The sequence below is a fragment of the Castor canadensis genome, chromosome 17, assembly GCF_047511655.1.
Source record: "Castor canadensis chromosome 17, mCasCan1.hap1v2, whole genome shotgun sequence".
NCBI classification, from domain to species: Eukaryota; Metazoa; Chordata; class Mammalia; order Rodentia; family Castoridae; genus Castor; species Castor canadensis.
Window position 1 is genome coordinate 45,686,852 of NC_133402.1, and position 19,234 is coordinate 45,706,085.

The following is a 19,234-nucleotide window of genomic DNA, read 5'->3' on the forward strand; positions in this document are numbered from 1 at the left end:
TATTATTATTAGCATATTGTAGTTATAGTTGTAGGGGAGAGGTACATTGTGGCATTTACATAAGTACTTCCAATATATCTTAGTTAGATTCACCCCCCGCCCCCATCCTTCTTTATCCTCCTGCTTCCTCTACTTAGTTTTTTCTTAAGGCAGCTTTTCTTTGCAGTTGGGTCAAGGATTAAATTTGCCTGAACAATGCTAGCAGAGCTGGGGTGTGTGTGTGTGTGTGTGTGTGTGTGTGTGTGTGTGTGTTTATGTGCATGTCCTGTTTAGACATGTGATACATATAGTAGGGAAGGGTATGCTATGAAAGTAATTTGATAGCAGTGGCAAATATTGCCTTTCAAGTTGTTTCTGTCTTCAGGCATTCCTTATTAAGAAGCCTCTTTGAAAGGCTGGGGGTAGGAAGCCCTGATTTTGAACGCCAGTACCACTTATTTAAAAAAAAAAAAGAAGCTTCTTTGATATTGATGTATACCTGGTATCAGAAAAGTTTTTCTATAATGAGCCAAGTGGTAACTATTTTATGCTTCTTGGATCACATGGTCCCTTCCATCTACTCAGTGCCACCTTTGTAGTGAGAAAGTAGCCATGGCCATATGTAAGCAAATGCATGTGGCTGTGCACCAATGCAGCTTAATATGAGAAAAGACCTTGGACTGTATTTTGCCTATGAGCAGCACTTTGCCAACTCAACCCAGTGTAGACAGTGAAGGAGTCCCTCACTGCTGATGGAGTGGCTCAAGTGGTAGAGTGCCTGCCTAGCAAAGGTGAGGCCCTGAGTCCAAACCCCAGTGTTGAAATAAAAAAGGAGTCCCTCACTTTATAGAGGTTGGAGCCCCCTTTGGTTTCAGACAAGAGGACAGTGCCATAAATTGGTAGATTAATTTCCTTTTCTCTTTTAAGGGGACAATTAGTCATCTTTCCTTCTAAGTAAACTCCCTGATGATCTTATCAGAGTGAAGTGGTCCATATTATCTATTCCCCTGGGTAGAGTACAGTCTAGTCCTTCATTTAATTTATTTGGATTATTACCTCCACACACATCATTGTGAGTTTCGGTCACCTATGAGAAAAAGCTATTACAGAGCTTCCTCACCTTTTCTCTGGGACTTATTTGAAGTTTTTGGAGAATGTAGAACTGCAGTGATAATTAGAATTATGATGTCACTGATGTGACAGTGATGTCAAAAGTGCCTCATGAGACTGGCTGTAAAAATCAGAAGTAACTGGAAATGGCTTCTTAACAGAGAACAACAGAACCAGGAGCTTTATACTAATCACTATCAATGGTAAGTCCCTCTGCTGTGGCCTCGCAGTGCTGGGGTATCTAAGACTTGTTTGAGGATGAGTTTTTTAAATCTCATCCTTAGGCTGGGCCTAAGACAAGAACACAGGGGACCCTGGGGCTGTCAGAGGGTGTTTTCCTTAGGAGTTAACTTGAGTATTTCACAGTTGGGTCCCTTTGGTCTGGTTGGTGGTTAGTAGTTGGCTCTTGTTATCAGCCTATAGGTTTTGTGAGCCTTTTTTTTTCTTTATTTATTATTCATATGTGCATACATTGTTTGGGGCATTTCTCCTCCATTTTTTAAAACTAATTTTTTTAATTAATAAACTTTACTTTATGGCAGTTTTAGATTCACAGCAAAACTGACCAGAAAGTACAGAGAGATCTCATGTACTACCTGCCCCATACATGTGCAGCTTCCCAACTACTGACATCCCATACCACAGTGGTACATTTGGTTGTGGGCCTTTTTAACCTTTTAGAGGTCGTCTTAAACAAGGCATTTCTTTAAGAAAATGAAGGTACTGTTTAGTGTGGTTAAAAAACAAATGGATCTGTGAAACCAATGCTTCCTTCTAGGAGGGCTGTTTAGAAAATGAAGAGTTATATTCCTTTGGAGAGGGTTTTTTCTGCCAAGCTGATGGAGCCCAGCCAAGCCCTGTTGGTGATCATAGGTAGGCCCCATCATCATAGGGAGTTAGGACAGGCAGGAAGGGGCACTCACTGATGTGTTTGTTCTTCTTCATTGGTAAGGTAGAGAGTACTATACTCAGGAGAAGGATTAGGGCAATATACTCAGGTCCCAAGGGTGGCCTAGCCTAACAGTGTCCTATGATGATCAACAGAACAGGATTTAAGTGGGAGCTGGGGAAGGGGAAGAGATCCTGGTTGGCACTTGTCTGGCCCTGCTCTAGGCATAAAAGCACAGGAAAGTGAAGCTTCCTTCCTACTCTAGCACACTTTGATTTTGGTGGCTTTTGGTAATACTTGGTTTTGAACTCAGGGACTCACATTTGCTAGGTAGGTGCTCTACCACTTGAGCCACATCCCCAGCCCTTTTTGCTTTAGTTATTTTTCTAATAGGGTCTCATGTTTTTTGCCCTGCCAATCTGAACAGTGCTCCTCCAATTTATTCCTCCCACATAGCTTGTATGATAGGCATGTCCCACCACTCCCAGCTTATTAGTTGAGATGGAATCTTGCTAACTTTTTCCCCAGCTGTTCTTGAACTGTGATTTTTCCCTTTCTCCACCTCCCAAGTAGCTGGGATTACAGTGTGAGGAACTTTATCTGGCTTTCTGGTAGACTTTTACTGTGTGTTAGATGGAAGCACAGTTTTGTCTGATGTTCATCACTCCAAATTATACCAAACAAATGTAAAGTCAGGATTATACAACTCAAAAAGCAGTCTTTTAATGCTTTATAATTCTTAAACAGGCGGTGGTAAATGAAGATACCCAAGGAAATGTGATCCAGCTCCAAGCTGAAGTGAAGAGGCTCAGAGAACAACTGGCTCAGCTTACTTCTGGGCAGATACTACTGGGAAGTTTTCTGACCAAAGGTAGGAAAAAACAACACCCTTCATCCTGGAAAAAAACAAGTCCAAATATTAGATTAAGCCCTCTGCTGATGGGTAGACACAATACAAAAAGGCTTTGTTTATTTCACCTATATAGGAACACGTTTGTAATCAGATATAGGTGCCATAGGCAGTTGTGTGAGATATGAGGAGGAGGAATCGAAATAATTTTGAATAATTCATCCCTAATAAGTGCTAAAAGTAGGGACAAGTAAATTTCATTTAGATCACTTCCAGGTTCTGTAATAACATATAAAATCCACACATGTCTAGTAAATTGGATAGGAGAGATTTTTCTTTAAAGGGTAGCTAGTAGAGAATGAATTTGAAATCCATAAAAGGAAGAGTGTTCATTAGATCTCCAGAGTCAAACCTGGGACTCCCCCATGTTGTTTTTTTAGATCCACCCATTTCTAATTCTGACATACCATAGGTAATCCGTTCATGTTAACTAAATAAAGAGAAACTTGTTTTTCTTTGGAGAATAGCTAATATGTTGAGTGGGCCAATTTAAAACGATAATTCAGTGATAAGAGTCTGGCTCTTTTAGATTAGTTGAGAGCAGTCAATCAAAGACTGTTTATTCATCTCTTGGTTTAAGGTTTGAAAAATAAACATTTCCCCCCCCCCTTTTCCTTTCTTTCTTGCTGGCTCAATCACAGACAAAGAGAAGATGAATTATTTAGAGCATTTCCTGGAAGCAATGTTATTCTTTAAGAAATCTGAGCAGGAAAAGAAGGTAGGAACTGAATTAGGAGAAAATATTCAAGATATTTTAGCATTTCATGTGGCTTTTGCTACCTTACTGATTAAAATAAATAGTATCAGATTAATACAGAAAGTAAAGGAGGGCTGTGAAAGTATAATTTTATCTTTAAGATAAAATCTGCAGTTAGTATTTGTTGCTGGGTTTATGAAAACTTTTAGGGAAGCTGGAAGTTTAACCAAACTATGAATTTTTTAAGTCTCTGGCAGAAAAAATTACCCAATTAGAAGACCTCACCCTCAAAAAGGAAAAATTTATTCAGTCTAGTAAAATGATTATGAAATTCCGAGAAGATCAAATCACACGCCTAGAGAAGCTCCACAAGGAATCCCGGGGAAGTTTCCTGCCTGAGGAGCAAGATCGTTTGCTATCAGAACTGAGGGATGAGATTCAAACTCTGCGTGAACAAGTGAGTATTTCTTAACATAAAAGAAGTTCAAAGCAAATTTAAATTTGTCACCAAGTACTTGATGTTTAATAAAGTGGAAATTGGTTTAAATGAATTCAAGTGACAGTGTGATTTGCATAATTCCTTTCTACCTTTTTCCGGAATGGTTATATATGAAGTTGGAACAGGGAAGATACTACAGCGATGTTACTTCATAGCACTAAACCTTAGCAGGCCAAGCAGAATTTCACTCCATGGGCAATTGTGGCTTTCTGAATCAGTAGTCTGTTCAGAGTTGAGCCTTTTGAAGTTTTGTTGTTTTTCCTTTTCCCTTGGGAAGGATGAATAGGTAACAAAGGCTCTTAGTTTAAAAACCAAAATAAGAAGCTGGTACCAGTGGCTCTTATCTGTAATCCTAGCTACTTTGGAGGCTGAGATGGGGAGAGTCACAGTTAGAAGCTAGCCCAGGCAAATAGGTGTGAGACTCCCATCTCTAAAATAACCAGAGCAAAATGGGCTGGAGATGTGGCTCAAGTGGTAGTGTGCCTGCTTTAAAGCCCTGAGTTCAAACCCCAGACCCACAAAAACAAACAAACAAAAAAATAAAAAACTAAGTAAGTCTGGGGGTATGTCTCAAGTGGTAAAGTGCTTGCTCAAGGCCCTGACTTCAAACCCGAGTGCCACCAAAAAAAAAAAAAAAATTGTCATTAGCTTTCTGTGTATCTTTCCAGAGTTTTAAATGGATGTTCAACTAATAGGATAGATACTTTCATTTCTTTTATATATTTTTCTGCACTTTGCCTTTCTTAGTCAGTGTTTCTTAGAGAGCAATCTAATCTTGGGCCAGGTTGTACGCTCTTGTGCTTCTCTCCCCAGGTATCTGGGTGGATGTTTCAAGCAACCTACTGCAAAACAGTTGTGGGATGTGTGCATTTCAATATCATCACCAAGGCCAAGTCCAGTCTCCTTTCATGGTGGTTGCCGCACAGACTAGTATTGCATGGGTGTTCCTAAAATTTTCTAATGGCTTTTCAGAGAAACTAGCTCACTAAGGAAATATTTGTAAATATATAAAATGTGTACTTCTTCTCTCACAGATAGATCACCACCCAAGAGTCGTAAAATATGCTATGGAAAATCATTCCCTCAGGGAGGAGAATAGAAAACTGAAATTATTAGAGCCTGTGAAGAGAGCCCAAGAAATGGATGCCCAGTCCATTGCAAGGCTAGAAAAAGCTTTCTCTGAAGTATCTGGCACAGACAAAAACCACAAAGGTAAGAAATGATTCCTTCCTAGTACTGGGGGTTGAACTCAGGCCTCTTGCTAGGCAAGCATCTGTACTACTTGAGTCACACTCCTAGTACGTTTGTTTTCACGTTGTTTTTCAGATAGGGTCCTCCACGTTTGCCCCGGCTGGCCTCATACTCTTGATCCTCCTACCTTTGCTTCCTGTGTAGCTGGGATTACAAGCCATGCACTGCCACACCCAGCCAGAAGGAGCTATTTTGAGAGCATTTGTAGTCCCTTGCAATTAGGGTCTTCATTTTATCCTTCAGAACTGCTGTGCTAATTTCTTATATACATATTCATTCTTTTATGTTATAAAAATGAAATTAAACTTTTTTCTCAAAAAAACACAAGAGTTATTATTGAAGCTAATAGCTTTAGCAAGGAAATTCCATTGTATTTCTGTTTTACTGATAAAAAGATTTATTCATGCATGACTTAATTTATATTAAATAGAATTATGTTCGCTTTCTGTATGACAAACTACTTGAAAAAATCAATTTAAGGAAAGAAAGGTTTATTTTGGCGTAGTTTCATTTATTTTGGTTTAGTTTGGTTGGCTCTGTTGCTTTATTACTGTGACAGAATATAATGGCAGGAGTACACTGCAGAACAAAGTTGTTCAGTTCATGGTGGCCCAGAAGCAGAGAAACAGAGAAAGGGGCCAGGAACAAACTACACCCTTCCTCCAACTAAAATTTCCACCTCCTCCTTATAGCCCATTAAGCTATGAATCGATCAATAAATTAATCCATCATGGAGATAGAGCCCTCGTGATCCAGACCCCTCCCAAAAGTCCCACTCCCGAACACTGTTGCATTTGAGGACCAAGCCTTCAATAACATGATAAGCCTTTGGGGAACATTTCAGATCCAAATCGTAACAAGAATTTTCCTATTTAAAGTATTTGAAGTTGGGCTGGAGTGCTAAACCCTAAATAAAAACCTCCCAGTACCATCGAAAAAAGGATTTGAAGTTGTAAGTAGTTAACTAATCAAAATTGAAAAAATAGAGTTGAAATGTTTTATTTGGCTAAGGTCTATCTATACAAGGTGAACAATAGAATAGGGGTCAGATTCATGTCCTGATGTTGTGGTTATGATGTAGCACTCACAAACTCTGTGAATGCTATATTATTTCCTGAAGTTTTCTTTTACTCCATGAGAAATGGTTTAGTTAGGACTAAAGCTAATTTACAGCTTGGGATTTGATAACAAATTCTGTTTGCCATATTCTTAGTATTATGGTCTTTTATCACAGTCTCCACCTTTGTGTTTTTTAGATTAAGAAAGTTCTAATCTTTATTTTGCACTCATATAGAAGATGTCTCCTTGCTTTTCATTTGTTTTTCCTCTTTTTTTTTTTTTTTAAACCCCCTTCAGTGCTAGGGATTGAATCCAGGACCACCACTGAGCTACACTCCCAAGCCCTTTCTCCTTTTAAGCTTTTCCTTTTGTACCTTTTTCTATTCTGTTAATAAAAGATTCACAGTATTTGGGTTATGAAGAGACCAAGACTTCAGATAATAAATTAAGAACAGATCTCAGTTTCATTTCAACTATTTTTCTCTACAGTGCTCTATATTTTATTGGCAGTTTTGGCCTCCATAACATCTTGACTACTTCTAAAAGATATTAATGATAATTTCTGGGACCAGCTTCTTAACATACCATTCTCTAAGCAAATCTTACATGGTACTTCGAGGTGCTGGAACTCAGTGAAATCTCTATGACATACTCATTTTGCTAGCAATCCCTGAAAGTGAACACTTTCCACCTGGGTGATGATACCAAGTTCTTCCCGTGCTATTTATTTTCTTTTCTAAGTAATTTCGTTGACTGTTCAAATTGGCAGCTAGTACTAATTACTTCAAGTTCAACTATGAGATGTTTATCCAGTGTTATGCAAGTTGCACATTAGTCATTGTTAGCTTGCTCTTCTAGTGGAAAAGGTGTCACCTTTATTATGCTTCTCTATCCTGTGGCCTCTTTGCTTCTTGAACATGACATCTAATCCTTCCTTGGTATACTGTGTCTCCTGCCTGAGGTATAGGCACTTATGTTTTAGGGCCCGACTTCCAACGCAGTCCTTCCTTCCTTCCTCCCTCCCTCCTTTCCCTCCTTCCCTCCTTCCTCCTTCTTTTATTCCTTTCTCCCTTCCCTCCCCTCCTCTACCTCCACCTTCCTCCCACCCTTGTTCTCTCTCTTGTTTTTGAGACAGTGTCTCACAGTGTAGCACAGAACTCTCATGGTTCAGCCTCCCAAGTGCTGGGATTTATGGGTGTGTGCCACCATGTCTGGCTTCCAACCCCTATCTTGTTTATACTCCCTGTGCCTCAAAATTCATAATTAACAGAGTACTCAGAAAATGTGTTTTGTTATTTTTGTCTTTCAGAGTCTGCCATTGTTTCCTTATTATCAGGTCATCAAGAATTTTCTCCCAAAGCTCCAAAAGAACCATGTTCATTCATAAACACTGAAAAGTTAAAAGCACAGCTCCTGCAGATTCAGACAGAGCTGAATAATTCAAAGCAAGAATACGAAGAATTCAAAGAACTAACTCGGTAAAGTGTAAATATACATTTGTGCGTACCTGTTTTCTTACAGTATTGATTTGCTTTAATGTTAATATCTATATTTTAATTGAGCATTTTACTTTAAATGTTAAACTCTAATACTAGCAATTAACTTGTTTTAGCACACAGTAAAAAGGATTTTATTTTTTAGTCCTTTACTATATATTTAATGAGCTATATGATAAAAATGTTAAAGCAGTACTCTCCTGTTGGGATTCAATTGAACTTGCACAGTAAATTCTTCATCCTGTTACAGAATTTATGAACCATGAAAGTCTTACTTTGATGCTCATTTTTTTAAAAGAAAAGATAAGCTACATTTCTATTATAACTGATTAATGCTATTCTAAAATATAAAGAAGTTGTTTTAAAAAGGACGTATCACATATGGTGTCATTATGAACTACTTGGGTTTTTTAATTAGAGTGCTGCCACTTACTAGTTGAATACCCTAAACAGTCATCAGTCTCTGAGCCCTATTTTGCCCAGTTGGAAAATGAAGGTAATGATTTGAGAGAGTATTTCTTATAAAGAGATAACTGTTAGGTGTATGAAAACATAAACTGTATAAAGTACTTTACAAATATTCCACATTACTTACTTTTACAATATCTATTAGGAAAAGGCAGGTAGAATTGGAATCAGAGCTTCAGTCCTTGCAAAAAGCGAACCTGAATCTTGAAAACCTTTTGGAAGCAACAAAAGCCTGCAAGCGACAAGAAGTTTCTCAGCTGAACAAAATTCATGCTGAAACACTGAAGGTAGGTTATCTGAAGAAATAGTTCCATCTTTAATCAGTGCTGTGTCTTTTTATTAGTAAGGGAGAGAGCCTGCCTGGTTAATATCCAGATACAGATGGCATTCCTTGAGCCAGTTAACTTCAGGGTCACACTGAGATTACATCACGTTCTGATGTATATCCCCATCAGCAGCAGCAAAAAAAAAAAAATAGCATTTGGAATCAAATTCTAATCTGCCATTAACGTTATGCAGGGTTTCTTAATTTCATCTCTGAATTGAAGATGAATGTATTTTAATTGCAGGGTTTTTAAGGTTTTTGAGGTCACTAATAAAATGCCTGGTACTTGATAGATCTCAGTAAAAGACAGCTGTTCTTATAATGTAACATTTGTTCAGAGCTCTCCATAGAATAGAAATCCTAACACAAAGAACACTAAACAAGGAGAATGTATTCATATAGTATTCATATAATAATCACAGATAACACTTGGAAATAGTAGGAGGAGTTTTTCTCTAATAAGAAAAATGTCCTAAATACAGTCCTCATAAAAGAAAATGTGTGAACATCTAAGAATGAGGAGAGAAGAGGAGCTATCTAAGGAAAGCAAAAGATTGAGACAGTGATGCCAATGAGGTGACTATAGCTTTTGTACCAAATTCTCTGAAAGTTCCATCTTAAACAAAAACACAAATAGATGTTTATCTGTGATGGTCCTTTTTTTGCAGTGATGCTTTCTGTGTCACTTGATAGAAGACTGCTTTTTAAGTAATTTTATTCATTTATTTGAAAAGATAATTTATATGATTGAAATTTTTAAAGGTATTCAATGGCAAGTCTTTTCTTTGCTATCCATCAGCAACCAGTGTCACCAAATTAACGTCACCACCTATCTTCTTATTTTACACAAATGGCAGCATACATATCATCCTACAACTTTTTTTTTCTTAAATATTATGATATTTTGAAATTTGTTCCATGTCTGAAGGAAAAAAATGAACTTTCTGTCATTTGCTGTATTTGTTGGGGTTTTTTTATTTTATTTTTTGTTTGTTTGGGCAGCTGCACAAGAATTATATTGATATATCATGACTTAACCTGGAAAATGCTATTTTTTTCCTTAGATAGAATGTTTTCTTTGCTTTCTTAAAAAAGTGCTCTTTTAAGCCAGGTGTCAGTTACTCATGTGTATAATCCTAGCTACTTGAGATGCTGAGATCAGGAGGATCACAGTTTGAGGCTAGCCCAGGCAAATACTTGGCTAGACTGCATCTCCACAAATAATAACCAGGGCAAAATGGACTGGAGGTGTGGCAAAGCGCCTGCTTTGCAGGTGCAAAGACCTGAGTTCAAACTCCAAAAAAAAGTTGGTCTTTTAAATTTTTATAGGAAATTAAAATACTTGCAGAATATTGCCAGCTGTTTTATAATCCCGGGTGATCCCTTAGTACAATAGAATTATAAAGTCAAGACTGGCCTAGCAATTTTGATCTTTCATTTATGTATTTTTAACTATATGAATACCTTATGATGAGTACATTCTCCTTGTTTAAAAAGAAATATACAGACAAGTTAAGACTAAAGATCCACTTGAGCACCAGTGCAATCTAGGTCCAATCTAGTTCTTCATCTCATATTCCTAAAGTAACTTAATCCTTTTTCTTAGTTTTTTGTGTAGTAAATATATATGGACTAAAAATATGTAGAGTTTTTCAGAGATTGTTTATTGCTTGAATTATTTTTTTATTTCCACTTAATCATTTCTGTGCTGTTTCTCAAGGATACCTTTTCTTTCTTTTGATGAATAGACTTAATTTTCCAACCTCTGATCATAAAACTACTAAATGTGTGTGCTGACATTATCTTTTGTAATCATTGTTTTACAGATTATAACTACACCAACCAAGGTTTATCAACTTTGTTCCCAACAAGTACCAAAATTAAGCCCTGAAATGGGAAGGTTTGGGTCTATACACACCCAGAATTCTAGCAGATTAGATAATGATATCTTAAATGAGCCTGTTCCGTCTGAGATGAATGAACAAGCTTTTGAGGCGATTTCTGAAGAGCTGAGAACAGTACAGGTAATGTTATAGTTTCAGAAAAAAAGAAAAACATAAGTAATTGGACATTTATTTAAGTAAATTTTCCTTGCCACTCATTTTTAACTTTTTAACCCTGTATTTGTAGTGTTCAAACATGCTTAGTTTTAAAATCATACCTTTTTAAGTATGTGTGCTTAAAAGTTCCTAGCTTGGAAGCCAGCCACTCTTGTTCTATTAATTAATTTTGCAGTCTTCAGCAAATTATTCTCCACTCTCTGTGGGCTTTGATCCCTTCATGACAAACACTGTTAGCTTCAAGTTTCAAAACTGGGTAAATGGCATAGTGCTGTCTGCTAAAGAAAGTTAGCTGAGCAGGCATGCCTGTAATCCTGACACTCAGGAGGCTGTGGCAGGAGGATCTCAAGTTCACGGCCAGCCTGAGCTACATGGAGAGACCTTATCTCAAAACTGACAAAAAAGGAGGTTAAAGTACTTAACAGAATCTTACTATAGATCAAATTTTAGACAGCTTTTAATATATTGGAAATAACTTGTGAAATTTGATTATCTCAGGATTCTGCTAGTTTGATAATTAAAAGGACTTTTTTCTCTTGTCCAGTAAAACTTGGAGTGGGACAAACCACCGCAAATCCTACTTGTTTGCTCTTTCCAGTCCTGAGAGGCCTTTCTGGTGAAGTGATCCCATGCAACTCTGAGGAAGCCTCTTAGAAGTCTCAAGATGGTTCTTTACTTTAATCCAGGGTTTTAATCACACCTCTGTGTTTTAATTGCTCACTTTGACAGACAATAAGCATAATTTTGAAACATAAGAAATTGTCCTGATTATTTCTCAGGAAGTGTGCTGGCTCCAAACAGGCCTTTGCTATGAGGGGTTTTTGGGTTTTGTTGTTCTTATCACTTGTTTTTTCAGTACTGAGGTTTGAACTCAGGGCCTTGGATTTGCTAGGCAGGCACTCTACCACTTGAAGCACATTCCCAGCCATTTTTGCTTTAGTAATTTTTCTAATAGGGTCTAACATTTATGCTAAGGTCTATCTGGGCCAGTCGTCCTCTTTATACTTCCCAAGTAATTGGGAAGTGACCACCATGCCCAGCTTTTATCGGTAGAGTTGAATTCTTGAGAACTTTGGCCCAGGCTGGCCTTGAACCTCCATCCCCCGATCTCCGCCTTCTGAGTAGCTAGTACTACAGGCATGAGCCTCTGTGCTGAGTTCCTAGTAGGTTTTGAGTTTCTTTTGGTTTGGTTTCTTATCTCTAGTGACGGTTGACAAAGAATTTTTCTTTTTTTGGGTGGGGTTTGGTTTTAACTTCTGGCTTTATGCTAGGCAGTCATGCTTCCATCTGTCAGTAAAAGAATTTTTTTTGTGTGTGGTGCTTTTTTGTTTTTGTTTGTTTGTTTGGTAGGGGCAGTAATGGGGTTTGAACCCAGGGCCTCTTGCTTTCTACACAGGTGCTCTACAACTTGAGCTACTCTGCTAGACCTGTTTTTTGTGTTGGGTATTTTCGAGATAGGGTCTCATGAACTGTTTGCCTGGGCTGGCCTAGAACTGTGATCCTCCTGATCTCTACCCCCTGAGTAACAGAATTACAGGTGTGACATGAGCCACTGGCACCCGGTGTTTGCGTGTTGCAGGAACAAATGAGTGCTCTTCAAGTCAAGTTGGATGAAGAAGAACATAAGAACCTGAAGCTTCAACAGCATGTTGACAAACTGGAGCACCATTCTACACAAATGCAGGAGGTGAGGATGGAAGCATCGCCTTAGATTCAGAGCTTTATGCAGCAAAAACGCCCTCACAAAGCCTTATTCACATTGTATGGTGCTAATGAGAGGGAGGTTTGCAGTCAGCGTTCTGCCAGATGTAGTCAATAGTGTGGATCCCTTGCCACTGGTTTTCAAGAAAACAGGATGGCCCGTCCACGTTCTTGCCGTGGTCCTCTACTTTGTGGGTCATGTTCATTGTAGTTCATGGAGTAGCCAGGTTTCTTCTTGTCGGAGACCTTAAAACTAGACATGAAAAACAGACAAATTCGTGAGTTGTACTGTGTCTTAGAATGCCAGTATTCGTTTTCCAGTGAATTTTTCTCTTTCCCAAAGCTTTTCTCATCAGAAAGAAGTGATTGGACCAAACAACAGCAAGACCATCTCTCACAGTTAAATGTTCTTGAAAAGCAGCTTCAAGATACTCAGACTAAGAATGACTGTAAGTTTGAACAATTATGAGCTTTGTCACCTGGAGGAATGTTCTAACTCAGTAGTTTTTACTCATTTAAATGAATGCTGTCTCTGGTTTTTTTTTTTTTTTTTTGATGGTGCTGGGAGTTGAACGCAGGGCCTTGTACATGCCAGGCAAGCTCTGTCCCACTGAGCTATATCTCCAGCTCCCAAAAACTTTTCTCTTTTTTTTTTTTTGTGACACTGGACTTTGAACTCAAAGCCTCACACTTGCTAGGCAGGTGCTCTTACTGCTTGAGCCACTCTGTCAACTGTCTCTGGTTTTTGATTGATTGTTTTGTTGCTATCCGTTGTTGGAAAACCAAATTTGAGTTGGCATCCAAATGTGAAATAAGAGTAGTATATCATAAAAGATAATTTTCCCCAGGTTTGCCCACAAACAAATGACATAATTTCTTAAATTTTAATTAAATAGCTTTGAAAATAAAGCATCTTGAATTCATAAGATGAATGCCTTAATATTGCCAAAGCAAAGCATGAATTATTTGCATACATATGTAGATATGGGGTTATCATAGCTAATGAACCAATTTTTGGTTAATTTCTCCCTTCATCCAAGTATTTGCCTTAGTTTGCTGTAAAGCTAAAACAATAAAAACAAAACAAAAAAAGATATAGCCATTTATTTTCTAGTTGTAGTTTCTTCTTTATTTTTCACTATGCTGGGATTTGAACCCAAGGTCTAGGTTACATGAGGCAAGCACTCTATCACTGAGTTAGATTCCTAGCCCTGGAGTTTCTTCATATGACCAGAAGCGTTTGACCCATATTGGAAAGTCCTGGTACATTATCAAAGGATTTTCAATAAGTAAGAGTAGGTTACTTCAACTATGTTAAATCTCATGATTTTTTTCCCCTTGTGTTAAGAGTTTTGCTGTATATTCTATAGGAGAAATCTAGAAAAGTCAAGTGACAGACAAAAGTCAAGTGAGGTATTGTTGTTAATGCTTCCCTTTTTTAGTAGAAACTTGCCTTTTTGTAGGAACAACCATGAGCTAAGGAAGCAGAAATCTCAGTGCTCCTGGGTCCCTAACACTTAGTAGTTCAACATCTGTACTTAAAGTGGTTTCATCAAACTTAAACTTGCTTTATTAAAAACATTTGTGAAGAAATCTGTTGTGTACTTATTTTGTTTTTGTTTTTGTTTTGTTTTTTTTAGTTTTGAAAAGTGAGGTGCATGACCTGCGAATAGTTCTTCAGTCTGCTGACAAGGAACTTTCTTTGGTGAAACTAGAATATAGTTCATTCAAAGAGAGTCAGGAGAAAGAACTTGGCCAACTTTCTGAAAGACATGTGCACGTGCAGCTTCAGCTGGACAGTGTCAGGTAGAGTTGTTCTGTGGTGGCTCAATGTGCCTGAATGCTGTAACCCAGGATGAGTTGAGGTTCAAGGGCTGTAAACCTACTTCAGCTGTTTAAATAAACAACATAGTAATTTATGGATGATTTATTGCACGTGAACTATCTTTTCTTACACATGACATTTGTTTGTCTTAACCTATGAATCACTGAACTTAATCTTGGCTTCACCACAGATTAGTTTTGTGTGATTTTTTTTTAAGTGATTCTCCTAATCTCTTTGGATCTGAATTTCCTTGTGTTTACTTGCCAAAAATGTAAAGAATCAAAAATCAAAAGATCAAAAATGTAAAGAATCTATATTTAGCTATGTCTTTAAATTCTATCTTGAGAGTATTAAGTACTTCCTGGCTTTTTAAATGTATTGGACACATTGTAATTCTCAGCGTTGGTGGTTCCACAGTGAATAAATTCACTTACTGGGCTGCTTATTCTCCATGTGGCACTTAAAGGCTGTCAAGGCCTCTGAGTGAAACAGCAGAACACTGCTATGTTTCTTGAATAATTTTGCCTACTATTTGTACTGTTTATGTCATAAATGCATGTATATGTTTCCCTTCCCTACCACCCATCTCTTAGCATCTAATTCACTCTTTTTGTAATTTGCTGCATCTGCTCTGCTTGAGTTGGTACAGTAGATAGCTGCATGTCTAATAACCTTCTATGTATAAGCTAGGACATCTGTTTTGCATGGCCTAGAGCTAAATTGCTCAGATTGATGCCACATTTGCCATCCTAAAACCTTTTCCTAGGGCTAAAGGTGTGGTTCAGATGGTAGAGTGCCTGCTTTGTAAATGCAAAGCCTTGAGTTCAAACCCCAGTACCACAAAAACCTTCCTAGAGCTGGGAGAATATGTGGTAAATGGGCTATCAACAGAACCTGGAAATTAATGGCAGTGCTTAGCTAGAAACCTCTGAGTCTAGTCACCCCAGATCACCAATCAATTAAGCACATGTAGTTGAAGCCACAGGACAGAGGATGAAGAAGTGTGGCTGCAGGCTGACACTCCCTCCTGTGCTTCCATCCACCTCAGGCTACTCTGTGGTACAGTGTATCTCACATGGTTCCATGTGCATTTACACAAGTCCATGAGGCACTTTCCATCATTCTAGGCTTATGTAAGTTGGGATGGTCTGTTGATGGAATAAATTGAACTGCAGATGATCTGAGTCATAGGAATACGTTATGTGTTTATATTTGCCATTGTGAAAATGTTTTCTGGTAAAGGTTAGAAAACGAAAAGCTCCTCGAGAGCCAAGCCTGCCTACAGGATTCCTATGAAAACTTACAAGAAATAATGAAGTTTGAAATTGACCAACTTTCAAAAAGCCTTCAAAACTGCAAACAAGAAAATGAAACTCTGAAATCAGATCTGAATGTAAGTGAAAGAGACCTTGATAATTGGTGAGTGTGTCCTGAATCTGAGGCTGCTCTCTAAAGTGAAGGGCAGGGACTATACTGAGCTCTCCCTAACTTCCTATACTGACCACAATGCCTGTGACACACAAAGTACTTGATATGTTTGTTGGCTACATATTGCTAGTAACAGTCAATTCAAATCTAATTTGTCTTTTAGAATTTGATGGAACTTTTTGAGGCAGAAAAAGAACGCAACAACAAATTATCATTACAGTTTGAAGAAGATAAAGAAAACAGTTCTAAGTGAGTGCTATTAATCATTTCCATTAGTTGCCTAGAATATTGTTTACTACTGCATTCTTTATCTTGTTTGTTATTTTCTTGATAACACCCTGTAAAGCATTATTTTCCAGTGGTAGAGTGCTTACCTACCATGTGTGAGGCCCTGGGTTTAATTCCCAGCACCACAAAAAGAAAAGGTTGATCAGAACTCAAGACCTTCTGTAAATAAGTCATAATATATAAAATATAACTTTTAACTATTCTTTTATTATTGGGAGGTGGGGGCTGGTTTTTTTCTGTCTCTACTAATCTTTTTCTAGTTGCTCTTTTGTCTTCCCCATTCCTAACAGGATTGCTATTATCTTTCTTTTCCATGGTAATCTTAGATAATCTCAGTGAGTCTGTTGGCCTCAACCAATAGTCTTTTGATCACTCTAAGGAGAAGATTTAGTTTCTTCAATCAATACTTAAGGAGTTCTTCCTATGAGATAGAATTTCTTCTAGGTCCTGATTATACAGTGATGAATATGGAACATATATCTACTTGGGAGACAGACTATTAACAGTGTCTCATTCATTCAAATATTTGGTGATATCTAGCAAGCCAGGCATTATTCTGCTGGACGCTAGAACATTTAGAGGAAAAGCAGGGAAGAAAACATCCCTTTATTCATGGATTTTACTTTCTAGCACAGAGAGACAATAATAAATGATTAATGCATGTTATATGTTGTGTTAGAGATACTAAATACTCTGAAGAAAAATAATCATGGCACACAAAAAAAATAGGCTCTCATTAAATAGTTGTTGAAGAAATGGGTTCCATTTTCTGACTTGCACTAGAATATAATACCTAATAAAGTTCATTTCCATTGCACTTAATCTCTCCTGAACTAAGGTAAAGATATTTCTTCTCTTCTAGAGAAATATTAAAAGTTCTTGAGGCTGTACGTCAGGAGAAACAGAAAGAGATGGCCAAGTGTGAACAACAGGTAAATTTCCTATTAATCTGACTCCAGATTTGAAGTGTGTAACTTCTGTTTATTATAAGAACTGTTTCAGCTTTTAGATGGCAGTTTTGACTGTTTTTTTGTTGTTGTTTGTTGTTTTTCCTGTAGTGCTGGTGTTGGAACCCAGGGCCTCATACATGCTAGACAAGTGCTCTAGCACTGAGCTACATTCCCAGACCTTTATTTTTTGAGACAGGGTCTCACTATGTAACTCAGACTGGCCTGGAACTTCTATGTGCCCCAGGCACAAGGCCGGCCTTGAACTCGAGATCCTCTTTCCTCAGCCTCTTGAGTGTGTGCTACCACACCTGGCTTGTTTTTTTTGTTGTTGTTTTTTAGTGTGTATGATTTCATTCTTTTTCTAAAAGTATTTGTTTTCCCCCTTAGATGGCAAAAATACAGAAACTAGAAGAGAGCTTATTTGCTACTGAAAAAGTGATCAGCTCTCTGGAAAAGTCTAGAGATTCTGACAAGGTAAGTGATGTTGTTTGAAGTTGCACCCTCTGCATTTTTTTTTTTCTGTTTTTTTTGTTGAGACAGGGTCTGTCTATATATTTTACACTGGCCTCAAAATTGAGATTCGCCAGCTTCATCCTCCCTAACGCTGAGATTATAGACCTGTGCCACTGTGCCCAGTTTTGCATTTTCTTTATAAATGGTAGTTTGATATTCTAGGCACACGTTTCATCTTCTATCTCCGTAGTGATCAATACCAAGTTTGTATGCTTCAGGCCTTGTTCATCTTCCAAAGGGCTAGAGAATGAGATCTTACCCTTAAGATAATTTTTCATGTTACTTCAAACATCTTACTAAAAACTCTATTTCTTTGGTAGCGATGTTTGTGAAATACACCCTGCCCTTTTAACTAGAGTGCCGATGTTGTGATCCTTTCTCATTGACTTTAAGTCATAATATAAATTCTCAAGTCCTTGGGTTTGACATTACCTAGAATTATAAAAATAACATGTCTGTTCAAATATAAAGCTAGATATAGTGATATACACCTGTAATTCTAGCCTCCAGCACTCTGGAGGGTGAAGCAGAAGAATCTCAAGTTTGAGGCCAGCCTGAGCTACACAGATGGACTCTATCTCAAAAAAGAGAAAATAAAACAAAGGTGTAAAATTCCTACTTCTCTAACTCCTGTTCATTCATAAAATGAAAGCAGTTGATTAAATAAACTAGAATAAAGCCATTAAAACACAAATTGATATTAATATGGAAAGTGACATGATATTTTGCTAAAAATAAAGTTGACTTATGTTTGCCATCACTTAAAAATGATCTCCTGGGCTGGAGGCATGGCTCAAGTGGTAGAGTACCTGCTGGGTACCTGGGTTCTTACCATAGTACCTCCAAAACAAACAAACAAACAAAACCAAACCTCTTGCAAAGTGATCTCTTTAATGTCATTGGTTATCAAGATACTGTTTTCTGTCTCATCAGGAAGTTGTAGCCAATCTCATGAGCCAGATCCAGGAGCTAAGAACATCAAGTTGTGAGAAAGCAGAAACCATAGACACCCTGAAACAAGAACTGAAGGACATAAATGTAAGTTCAGTTACTAAGAAGATAATAAATTTGAATGTAACACACATACACAGACTCCCCAAGGGACTAACTAACGTCCCAGCAGAAGAAAAGATTCTGTGTTTGAGCAAGTTTGGAAATAGGAGTTAATGCCTACTGGGTTTCTGAGCCTTGCAGAGCCTTTATTGTGCAGTATCCACACCTCTGGAAGGCAGTGCAGGCAGCAGCATTTCTCTGTGGGACCCAGAGCATTGTCCTCTGTGCACCACTTGAGAACTGCTGATACAAATCAGAAAAGAAACAAATTGTGTGTTACCTGTGACAGTTAAGGCTAACATGGCACTCCTTTAGTTTCTTCAAGAAAAGAAGTAACACATTTTAAGTTCAGAGGCATTGATTGTGTATAAAGTGGGTTTGTTTCCCCTATACTAGACTTGATAATATTTCCTAAAGTAACTACTTATCTTCTGTATATATCTAAGTTGAATGTTGCTGCTTCCTCCTCTCCTTGGGTCCAAAAAAGGTTTCCATCATCTGTCTGTTCTGCTCTAAAGAGATCCTATCCCATAGCACGCTTACTTTCACAGGTGGTATCCTAATGAAGATGACAAAACCAAGTGTATTTCATTAATACCTGGGACTTTACCATTTCTCCTTGCCACATGCATCTATTCTTCCATTCCTTCATTTACAAGTGTTTATCAAATTAACTTGTATTAATCTGCTTATCACCTTGGAACTCAGACTGTTTGTAAGTATTTTTAATGTA

The 19,234-nt window shown here is 37.7% G+C and overlaps 1 protein-coding gene across 3 annotated transcripts in view; it reads left to right on the plus strand.

Annotated features, from left to right (window-relative positions):
• Positions 1-19,234, plus strand: part of Kif15 (kinesin family member 15) — a 68,440-nt gene that overhangs the window by 33,775 nt on the left and 15,431 nt on the right. For all 3 annotated transcript variants that reach the window (XR_012443269.1, XM_074060204.1, XM_074060205.1), the window contains 15 exons: positions 2,726-2,849; positions 3,530-3,606; positions 3,833-4,042; positions 5,119-5,296; positions 7,704-7,872; positions 8,504-8,645; positions 10,510-10,707; positions 12,323-12,430; positions 12,788-12,893; positions 14,085-14,250; positions 15,512-15,662; positions 15,861-15,946; positions 16,848-16,917; positions 17,323-17,409; positions 18,382-18,486. Coding sequence is in view for 2 of the 3 variants with exons in the window: in XM_074060204.1 (XP_073916305.1) it covers positions 2,726-2,849; positions 3,530-3,606; positions 3,833-4,042; positions 5,119-5,296; positions 7,704-7,872; positions 8,504-8,645; positions 10,510-10,707; positions 12,323-12,430; positions 12,788-12,893; positions 14,085-14,250; positions 15,512-15,662; positions 15,861-15,946; positions 16,848-16,917; positions 17,323-17,409; positions 18,382-18,486 (1,977 nt within the window). In the remaining variant the exon portion in view is untranslated. The remainder of the gene's footprint in view (positions 1-2,725; positions 2,850-3,529; positions 3,607-3,832; positions 4,043-5,118; positions 5,297-7,703; positions 7,873-8,503; positions 8,646-10,509; positions 10,708-12,322; positions 12,431-12,787; positions 12,894-14,084; positions 14,251-15,511; positions 15,663-15,860; positions 15,947-16,847; positions 16,918-17,322; positions 17,410-18,381; positions 18,487-19,234) is intronic.